Source organism: Ranitomeya imitator, chromosome 4, assembly GCF_032444005.1.
Source record: "Ranitomeya imitator isolate aRanImi1 chromosome 4, aRanImi1.pri, whole genome shotgun sequence".
NCBI classification, from domain to species: domain Eukaryota; kingdom Metazoa; phylum Chordata; class Amphibia; order Anura; family Dendrobatidae; genus Ranitomeya; species Ranitomeya imitator.
Window position 1 is genome coordinate 716,704,139 of NC_091285.1, and position 11,269 is coordinate 716,715,407.

An 11,269-nucleotide genomic window follows, 5' to 3' on the forward strand; every position below is an offset into this window, starting at 1 on the left:
TGCTACACCGTGACCTGCATACACACAGTCCAGGCAAAGCTACACCGTGAAATGTATACACACAGTCCAGCCAAGCTACACCGTGACCTGTATACAAGGTCCCGACCTTGCTACACCATGAACTGTATACACACAGTCCAGATCTCACTTTAATCTGGCATGTATACCATCACAATCCAGACACTGACTTATATACACAGTCCAGACCCTGCTGCACTGTGACCTGTATACAAACAGTCAAGACCTTGCAAACACCATGAACTATATACACAGTCCAGACATTATTACACCATGACCTGTACACACACAGTCCAGATCCTAAACCCTGCTCTCTCATGACTATATACATGCACAATCCAGACATCGCTACACCGTGTCATGTATACACACAGTCCAGATACTGCTATACCATGAAATGTATATACACAACCTAGACCCTGCTACACCGTGAGCCATGTACACACAAGTCCAGACACTGCTATACAATGAACTGTATATACACAGAACAGTCCAGACCTTGCTACACCGTGACCTGTATACACACAGTCCAGACCTTGCTACACCATGACCTGTATACACACAGTCCAGACCTTGCTACACCGTGACCTGTATACACACAGTCCAGACCTTGCTACACCGTGACCTGTATACACAGTCCAGACCTTGCTACACCATGACCTGTATACAGTCCATGCACCGCTACACCATGACCTGTATACACGCAGTCCATGCACTGCTACACCATGACCTGTATACACGCAGTCCATGCACGGCTACACCATGACCTGTATACACGCAGTCCATGCACGGCTACACCATGACCTGTATACACGCAGTCCATGCACCGCTACACCATGACTTGTATACACGCAGTCCATGCACCGCTACACCATGACCTGTATACACCATGACTTGTGTAACACAATACAGCCAATCAGAGCTCACTTTTCATTTCCGATCGTTCTCTAGTAAAATGAAAGCTGTGTTTTGATTGGTTGCTATGGGCCACACTGACAGTCTTCCTTTTGATAGTTTCATACGTTCCAGAAAGTGATTCATTCTGCAGATTATTCCCCCACAGACTTCTCTAGATCTGCAGAGCATCACTCTGTCCCTTTTACCTCCTCAAGCAGAAAAATCAAAGCTCCGCAGGAAGTGAGCGGTTAAGAGAGTGACGCTCTGCAATAGAAACAAGCATTCTGACGACAAGATCACCATGGATACGCATCTTTGGTAGATGCTGTGCTGGTTACCATGACAACCCGGAGTCAGGAATTGGGCCTAAGGATTGTCAGCTTCTCAGGACAGTGACATGTACAGTATTGGAGCCATAAAATGAGACGTGGATCCCCAACATGAAGGCCTAGAGAGCAGGAGACCCATAGCTGCAAGTATATTATGGGCCTGACATACCCACTGGACCAAGAAGGGCAGAACTTGTAGTAGGGCGGGGCTTATACAAGGATGGGCGGAGTCAGGAAAGTTCCACCATTTGGGATTCAAATTATTTGGAGTTACAGTATAATACCCAAAGTCAGAGGAGACGGGTGAGAGAATAATATAATAGAATCACCCTGCTGGACCAGAGCACGACCGTGGCACTGACCCAACATGATCACCAAAGATACCCCAACCTCCTCAGCCCCGCACCACCAAGACCTGTATACACACAGTCCAAGCCCACTAAACCATGACCCATACACACACAGTCCGGACCCTGCTACACCATGACCTGCATACACGCAGTCCAGCCACTGCTACACCATGACCTGCATACACACAGTCCGGACCCTGCTACACCGTGACCTGTATAAACAGTCCAGCCACTGCTACACCGTGACCTGCATACACACAGTCCGGACCCTGCTACACCGTGACCTGCATACACACAGTCCAGCCACTGCTACACCGTGACCTGCATACACGCAGTCCAGCCACTGCTACACCATGACCTGCATACACACAGTCCGGACCCTGCTACACCGTGACCTGTATACACAGTCCAGCCACTGCTACACCGTGACCTGCATACACGCAGTCCAGCCACTGCTACACCGTGACCTGCATACACACAGTCCGGACCCTGCTACACCGTGACCTGCATACACACAGTCCAGCCACTGCTACACCGTGACCTGCATACACGCAGTCCAGCCACTGCTACACCGTGACCTGCATACACACAGTCCGGACCCTGCTACACCGTGACCTTGATACACACAGTCCAGCCACCGCTACACCGTGACCTTCATACACACAGTCCAGCCACCGCTACACCGTGACCTGCATACACACAGTCCAGCCACCGCTACACCGTGACCTGTATGCACAGTCCAGCCACCACTACACCGTGACCTGCATACACGCAGTCCAGCCACCACTACACCGTGACCTGCATACACGCAGTCCAGCCACTGCTACACCGTGACCTGCATACACACAGTCCGGACCCTGCTACACCGTGACCTTCATACACACAGTCCAGCCACCGCTACACCGTGACCTGCATACACACAATCCAGCCACCACTACACCGTGACCTGTATGCACAGTCCAGCACCACTACACCGTGACCTGCATACACGCAGTCCAGCCACCACTACACCGTGACCTGCATACACAGTCCAGCCACTGCTACACCGAGACCAGTATACACACAGTCCAAACCCCACTAAACCATGACCCATATACACACAGTCCGGACCCTGCTACACCGTGACTTGCCTACACACAGTCCAGCCACCACTACACCATAACCTGTATACACAGTCCAGCCACCACTACACCATAACCTGTATACACACAGTCCAGCCACCACTACACCATAACCTGTATACACACAGTCCAGCCACCACTACACCATAACCTGTATACACACAGTCCAGACACCACTACACCATAACCTGTATACACACAGTCCAGACACCACTACACCATAACCTGTATACACACAGTCCAGACACTACTACACCATAACTTGTATACACACAGTCCAGACACCACTACACCATAACCTGTATACACACAGTCCAGCCACCACTACACCATAACCTGTATACACACAGTCCAGACACCACTACACCATAACCTGTATACACACAGTCCAGACACCACTACACCATAACCTGTATACACACAGTCCAGACACCACTACACCATAACCTGTATACACACAGTCCAGACACCACTACACCATAACCTGTATACACACAGTCCAGACACCACTACACCATAACCTGTATACACACAGTCCAGACACCACTACACCATAACCTGTATACACACAGTCCAGACACCACTACACCATGACTTGTATACACACAGTCCAGCCACCACTACACCATAACCTGTATACACACAGTCCAGACACCACTACACCATAACCTGTATACACACAGTCCAGCCACCACTAATTGTAAACACATAGTCCGTACACTGCTACACCATGACTTTTATATACATACAGTTCAGACCCAACTACTCCATGACCCATACACACATATTACAGACACTGCTACACCATGACCTGTATACACCGTGACTTGTATACACACAGGCCAGACATTACTACACCATGACCTATTTATAGTGTTGTACATGTGGGTGGGTTATTTCCCTCATGTCTGGGGTGGGAGTCGCTTGTGGATCAGCAGTCTTGCTGGGTAGACATGTAGACCTCTACCCCGTACATGTAGGACCGCCAGTTGTTGTCTTTACCTTGGGCTTGTAGTTCTTGTATGGCTTCGTACCAGGCATTCTGCTCGTCTTCTCCATCGGCCGACACGCTCCATCCTCCGTCCCGTGTATACAGCACCAGGAGGTGTCTCCTCTTAGCATCCGCTCTCTTGTTAACACCAAATGCCTCTTCTAGGACAACTGTCCCCCGTGGCCCCCCGGATCCGTCCCCCAGCCGAAACTTCTTCTCATTCTCATAGTATTCCATACGGGCCGGGCCTCGAGACCCAGGGCCACGCAACACGAAAAATCTCCTGCGCATTGACTTCTGCTTGCGCAAGTAGCCGCACTTCTTCACGTCGTCCATGGTTGATTTTTGGTATTATTTTTTCTGTTACATGTCCTCAAAAAAAATAAATAAATCCAATTCCTTAACCTGTGCTATAAAGTCCTAAAAAAAAAAAAAAAAGCACCGATTTCTTTAAAGTTTTTTTTCCAGATTCTGTAAAGTTTAATTTTTACAAAAAATATATATAATTTGGTGTTTATTTAAGGACTAGAAAAAAAAAGTATGTTCCAGAAAATCAGTAAAATCGTCCGGGAGCCTGTTAGTTTTGGCTCCGTCCCTGAAAACTGTACGTCCCTAATATTCCACCAGTGGCCCCTGCTACACAGCCCGGCGTCTGTCCTGAATCCGAGTATTATGCTAAAGCCAGGGGCCCACACAGAAGAAAAAAAAGAAAAAAAAAAAAATTAAGTGCGGTTTGTTTTTCAAGTCACAAGAAAAGTATTTGCACAATTTATCCAAAAATATTTGTTTTTGTTTTTTTTTTTTACATTAATCAAACTCAATTTTGACTATTTTTGTTTTTCTACTGTGCACAAAATCTAAAAAAAAAAAAAAAACAAAGTCCAGCAACAAGTCCGGCCTGGGGGTGCAGAGTGTCTGAGGCTACACCCCATAAATCAGACCGGCAGTGAAAGAGTCCCTCAGACAATGATCACTTTAATTCAGAGTCGTGTTCCAAGAAAAAGTCATTTATGGAACGTAAGGGAACAAGCGCGCTGCTGTCTCCAAAATTCCCAGAAAAAGAAAAAAAATAAACTATATAGAATTCTAAGCAGCTTTAACAAATATATAGATTTATAAAAAAAAATGCAAAAAAAATATAGTGCAAAAATAAGAATTCTGATTATCTTTTTTTTTTTATATATATTGGACACGTGCAAATAATGAAGCAAAAATGAAAATGTGTCGGTGTCAGAAGCGGTTAATGATTGACTGCTCCAACAGCCGGGAGAAGGCACGACAGAAAATCGGGGCGAGAAGTCGCCGGCTCGTCTTTGGAGAAGGAAACGACACGTGAAAAATCTTTGGAAATACTGAAATAATTTGCACAGTGATTGGGAGATTCCACCTGAGAGGGGGAGGGGAAAACAAACTCAGAAATAGGTCACCGCCACTTTAAATTTGAAAAAAAAAAAAAAAACTTGCAGATTCAGCATAAAATATTCTTTGCAAGTAAGGCGATGTATAAATGCAATTGTGCCGACGACCATCTGTCCAGTCCCCACGACGGCGGCCGCCCCAAGAATCAACCAAAAAGAGAAGAAAAAAAAAAAAAAAAAAAACGAAACTACTCCGCGTCAGGCAGGAGAGAATACCAATTATTGGGCAGAAAGCTAAAAAGAGGCAAAAAAAAAAAAAAATCACATTCAAGTTTTAAAAACCAAAAGCTTCACCCTCAGAAGTCAGCGGCGCCCCGTGAAGTGAGGTGGTGCGCCCCGTGAAGTGCGGCGCCAGCTGCTGCCCAGTGTCAGGCAGCCTCACCCCAGAAGTCAGCGGCGCCCCGTGAGGTGCAGCGCCCCCAGAAGTCAGCGGTGCCCCGTGAGGTGGTGCGCCCCCAGAAGTCAGCGGTGCCCCGTGAGGTGCAGCGCCCCCAGAAGTCAGCGGTGCCCCGTGAGGTGCAGCGCCCCCAGAAGTCAGCGGTGCCCCGTGAGGTGCAGCGCCCCCAGAAGTCAGCGGTGCCCCGTGAGGTGGTGCGCCCCCAGAAGTCAGCGGCGCCCCGTGAGGTGGTGCGCCCCCAGAAGTCAGCGGTGCCCCGTGAGGTGAGGTGGTGCGCCCCGTGAAGTGCGGCGCCAGCTGCTGCCCAGTGTCAGGCAGCCTCACCCCAGAAGTCAGCGGCGCCCCGTGAGGTAGTGCGCCCCCAGAAGTCAGCGGTGCCCCGTGAGGTGGTGCGCCCCCCAGAAGTCAGCGGCGCCCCGTGAGGTGGTGCGCCCCCAGAAGTCAGCGGCGCCCCGTGAGGTGGTGCGCCCCCAGAAGTCAGCGGCGCCCCGTGAGGTGGTGCGCCCCCAGAAGTCAGCGGCGCCCCGTGAGGTGGTGCTCCCCCAGAAGTCAGCGGCGCCCCGTGAGGTGCAGCGCCCCCAGAAGTCAGCGGCGCCCCGTGAGGTGCAGCGCCCCCAGAAGTCAGCGGTGCCCCGTGAGGTGGTGCTCCCCCAGAAGTCAGCGGTGCCCCGTGAGGTGGTGCGCCCCCCAGAAGTCAGCGGTGCCCCGTGAGGTGGTGCGCCCCCCAGAAGTCAGCGGCGCCCCGTGAGGTGGTGCGCCCCCCAGAAGTCAGCGGCGCCCCGTGAGGTGGTGCGCCCCCCAGAAGTCAGCGGCGCCCCGTGAGGTGGTGCGCCCCCCAGAAGTCAGCGGTGCCCCGTGAGGTGGTGCGCCCCCCAGAAGTCAGCGGCGCCCCGTGAGGTGGTGCGCCCCCAGAAGTCAGCGGTGCCCCGTGAGGTGGTGCGCCCCCCAGAAGTCAGCGGCGCCCCGTGAGGTGGTGCGCCCCCCAGAAGTCAGTAGCACCTAGTGAGCTGAGGTGGTGCGCCCCCCAGAAGTCAGTAGCACCTAGTGAGCTGAGGTGGTGCGCCCCCCAGAAGTCAGTAGCACCTAGTGAGCTGAGGTGGTGCGCCCCCCAGAAGTCAGTAGCACCTAGTGAGCTGAGGTGGTGCGCCCCCCAGAAGTCAGTAGCACCTAGTGAGCTGAGGTGGTGCGCCCCCCAGAAGTCAGTAGCACCTAGTGAGCTGAGGTGGTGCGCCCCCCAGAAGTCAGTAGCACCTAGTGAGCTGAGGTGGTGCGCCCCCCAGAAGTCAGTAGCACCTAGTGAGCTGAGGTGGTGCGCCCCCCAGAAGTCAGTAGCACCTAGTGAGCTGAGGTGGTGCGCCCCGTCAAGAGCGGCGCCCCAGTGAGATGAGGTTGTTCCCCCCTGAGGTGCGGTGCCAGCTGCTGCCCCCCGTCAGGCGGCCTCACCCCCACATGCACAGCACGTGTCCTTGCAGGGGGCGCTGCCTGTCAGACCCCGGGCAGGGCGCATGGCTGCCGCACTGGTGTCCTTTGGGCCGGATCAGCAGGCAGAGCTGTCAGTGCCGCCGTCCATGTGTCCTGCACATAGTGGGGAGGGCGTACCTGGCTCCTAGCAGGGCAGGCGGCTGCTTCCATGCGGGGGCTCAGTGTTCAGGCTGCCCTCGGGGGGCTGCATCTTCGGGGCAGGCTGGGGGGCAGCAGACTCTGCAGCAGCAGCTGAACTCCGCTTGTTTTGTGCAATGTTCCCCTCCCATGGTCAGACAGCAGCTGGGTGACAGCAGGGTCCTAGAGCCGCCGCTCCCTCCAGCCTGTGTGTGTATATATATATGTATACAGGGGCTTCCACAAGTCTTCACCCCCTTTGGCATTTTTCGGGTTTTGCTTCCTCACATCCTGGAATTTCACTGATTAATTATGTGTTTGCATCACTTCATGTAAAGAACTTGCTGTGGACATTGTTTTTCTTCATTGTGCAGAACTATTCCCCCCTAAAGTCAGTACTGTGTGGAGCCTCATTTTGCAGCAATTTCCGCAGTAAGTCGCTTTGGATAAATCTCCATGGCTACGCGCCCACGGTCAGGAATCAGCAGCGCCTTGGCCGCATCACATGTCCGCTCCGTCTACAGCGCTGCCGGCAATCACCGCATCCTGTACATTGTGCAGCTGACATTCAGGGGCTACGGAAAGTATTCAGACCCCTTTACATTTTTCACTTTTTGTTTCATTGCAGCCATTTGGTAAATTCAATAAAGTTCATTTTTTCTCATTAATGTTCACTCTGCCCCATCTTCACTGAAAACCCCCCAGAAATGTAGTTATTTTTGCAAATTTACTAAAAAATAAAAACTGAAAAATCACATGGCCATAAGTCTTCAGCCCCTTTGCCATACCTCCCAATTTTTGAAGATGGGAAAGAGGGACACAGTTTGCGGCGCGAAACGCGCGTCGTGTCAAATTTTAGGCCACGCCTCTGACCACACCCATTCATAACTAGTCACACCCATATCCACGTCCCAACCACACCCATTTAGCACTGCTGATCACACTGTTTCATATACAATAATTATAAACAAAAAATATGGCCACACAGTGCTCCATACTGTATAATGGCCCCACATGATGCTCCATACTGTATAATGGCCCCACATGATGCTCCATACTGTATAATGGCCACACATGATGCTCCATACTGTATAATGGCCCCACATGATGCTCCATACTGTATAATGGCCACACATGATGCTCCATACTGTATAATGGCCCCACATGATGCTCCATACTGTATAATGGCCACACATGATGCTCCATACTGTATAATAGCCACACATGATGCTCCATACTGTATAATGGCCCCACATGATGCTCCATACTGTATAATGGCCCCACATGATGCTCCATACTGTATAATAGCCACACATGATGCTCCATACTGTATAATGGCCCCACATGATGCTCCATACTGTATAATGACCACACATGATGCTCCATACTGTATAATGGCCCCACATGATGCTCCATACTGTATAATGGCCCCACATGATGCTCCATACTGTATAATGGCCACACATGATTCTCCATACTGTATAATAGCCACACATGATGCTCCATACTGTATAATGGCTGTTATGTTTGCTAATGACAGGTGTTATGAAGGCAATCCAGAAACACAGTGTGCTTAGCGATCAGAGCGCACACAGTGATCTGACAAATACCCAAAAATACAAGAACGAGCTCTGAGACGTGGAAACTCTGTAGACTGCACACCTGATCCTATCCTAAACACAACTAAAAGCGGCTGTGGATTGCGCCTAACAACTACCTAGGCAACTCGGCACAGCCTAAGAAACTAGCTAGCCTGAAGATAGAAAAATAGGCCTGACTTGCCCCAGAGAAATTCCCCAAAGGAAAAGGCAGCCCCCCACATATAATGACTGTGAGTAAGATGAAAAGACAAAACGTAGGGATGAAATAGATTCAGCAAAGTGGGGCCCGATATTCTAGGACAGAGCGAGGACAGTAAAGCGAACTTTGCAGTCTACAAAAAACCCTAAAGCAAAACCACGCAAAGGGGGCAAAAAAAACCCACCGTGCCGAACTAACGGCACGGCGGTACACCCTTTGCGTCTCAGAGCTTCCAGCAAAACAAAAGACAAGCTGGACAGAAAAAAAGCAACAAAAAAACAAAAAGCACTTAGCTATACAGAGCAGCAGGTCACAGGAACAATCAGGAGAAGCTCAGATCCAACACTGAAACATTGACAAGGAGCAAGGATAGCAGCATCAGGCGGAGTTAAGTAATGAAGCAGTTAACGAGCTCACCAGAACACCTGAGGGAGGAAGCTCAGAAGCTGCAGTACCACTTGTGACCACAGGAGTGAATTCAGCCACAGAATTCACAACAGTACCCCCCCCTTGAGGAGGGGTCACCGAACCCTCACCAGAGCCCCCAGGCCGACCGGGATGAGCCGCATGAAAGGCACGAACAAGATCGGAAGCATGAACATCAGAGGCAAAAACCCAGGAATTATCTTCCTGAGCATAACCCTTCCATTTAACCAGATACTGGAGTTTCCGTCTAGAAACACGAGAATCCAAAATCTTCTCCACAATATACTCCAATTCCCCCTCCACCAAAACCGGGGCAGGAGGCTCAACAGATGGAACCATAGGTGCCACGTATCTCCGCAACAACGACCTATGGAATACATTATGTATGGAAAAGGAGTCTGGGAGGGTCAAATGAAAAGACACAGGATTGAGAACCTCAGAAATCCTATACGGACCAATAAAACGAGGTTTAAATTTAGGAGAGGAAACCTTCATAGGAATATGACGAGAAGATAACCAAACCAGATCCCCAACACGAAGTCGGGGACCCACACGGCGTCTGCGATTAGCGAAAAGTTGAGCTTTCTCCTGGGACAAGATCAAATTGTCCACTACCTGAGTCCAGATCTGCTGCAACCTATCCACCACAGAATCCACACCAGGACAGTCCGAAGACTCAACCTGTCCTGAAGAGAAACGAGGATGGAACCCAGAATTGCAGAAAAATGGAGAAACCAAGGTAGCCGAGCTGGCCCGATTATTAAGGGCGAACTCAGCCAACGGCAAAAAGGACACCCAATCATCCTGGTCTGCAGAAACAAAACATCTCAGATATGTTTCCAAGGTCTGATTGGTTCGTTCGGTCTGGCCATTAGTCTGAGGATGGAAAGCCGAGGAAAAGGATAGGTCAATGCCCATCCTACCACAAAAGGCTCGCCAAAACCTTGAAACAAACTGGGAACCTCTGTCAGAAACAATATTCTCAGGAATGCCATGCAACCGAACCACATGCTGAAAGAACAAAGGTACCAAATCAGAGGAGGAAGGCAATTTAGCCAAGGGCACCAGATGGACCATTTTAGAAAAGCGATCACAGACCACCCAAATGACTGACATCTTTTGAGAAACGGGAAGGTCAGAAATGAAATCCATCGAAATATGTGTCCAAGGCCTCTTTGGGACCGGCAAGGGCAAAAGCAACCCACTGGCACGAGAACAGCAGGGCTTAGCCCTAGCACAAATCCCACAGGACTGCACAAAAGTACGTACATCCCGTGACAGAGATGGCCACCAGAAGGATCTAGCCACTAACTCTCTGGTACCAAAGATTCCAGGATGACCAGGCAACACCGAACAATGAAGTTCAGAGATAAGTTTATTAGTCCACCTATCAGGGACGAACAGTTTCTCTGCTGGACAACGATCAGGTTTATTCGCCTGAAATTTTTGCAGCACCCGCCGCAAATCAGGGGAGATGGCAGACACAATGACTCCTTCCTTGAGGATACCCGCTGGCTCAGATAAACCCGGAGAGTCGGGCACAAAACTCCTAGACAGAGCATCCGCCTTCACATTTTTAGAGCCCGGAAGGTACGAAATCACAAAGTCGAAGCGGGCAAAAAATAACGACCAACGGGCCTGTCTAGGATTCAAGCGCTTGGCAGACTCGAGATAAGTCAAGTTCTTATGATCAGTCAATACCACCACGCGATGCTTAGCTCCTTCAAGCCAATGACGCCACTCCTCGAATGCCCACTTCATGGCCAGCAACTCACGATTGCCCACATCATAATTACGCTCAGCGGGCGAAAACTTCCTGGAAAAGAAAGCACATGGTTTCATCACTGAGCAATCAGAACCTCTCTGTGACAAAACCGCCCCTGCTCCAATCTCAGAAGCATCAACCTCGACCTGGAACGGAAG

The 11,269-nt window shown here is 50.4% G+C and overlaps 1 protein-coding gene across 1 annotated transcript in view; it reads right to left on the bottom strand.

Moving 5' to 3' along the window:
* Window positions 1-7,276, bottom strand: part of LOC138677419 (insulin receptor substrate 1-like) — a 33,461-nt gene extending 26,185 nt beyond the window's left edge. Inside the window, exons 1-2 of the mRNA XM_069767524.1 lie at window positions 7,121-7,276; window positions 3,718-4,126 (exon numbers count right to left, since the gene is read on the bottom strand). Coding sequence (XP_069623625.1) covers window positions 3,718-4,042 — 325 coding nt within the window. The 5' untranslated portion in view covers window positions 4,043-4,126; window positions 7,121-7,276. The remainder of the gene's footprint in view (window positions 1-3,717; window positions 4,127-7,120) is intronic.
* Window positions 7,277-11,269: the final 3,993 nt, after the last annotated feature.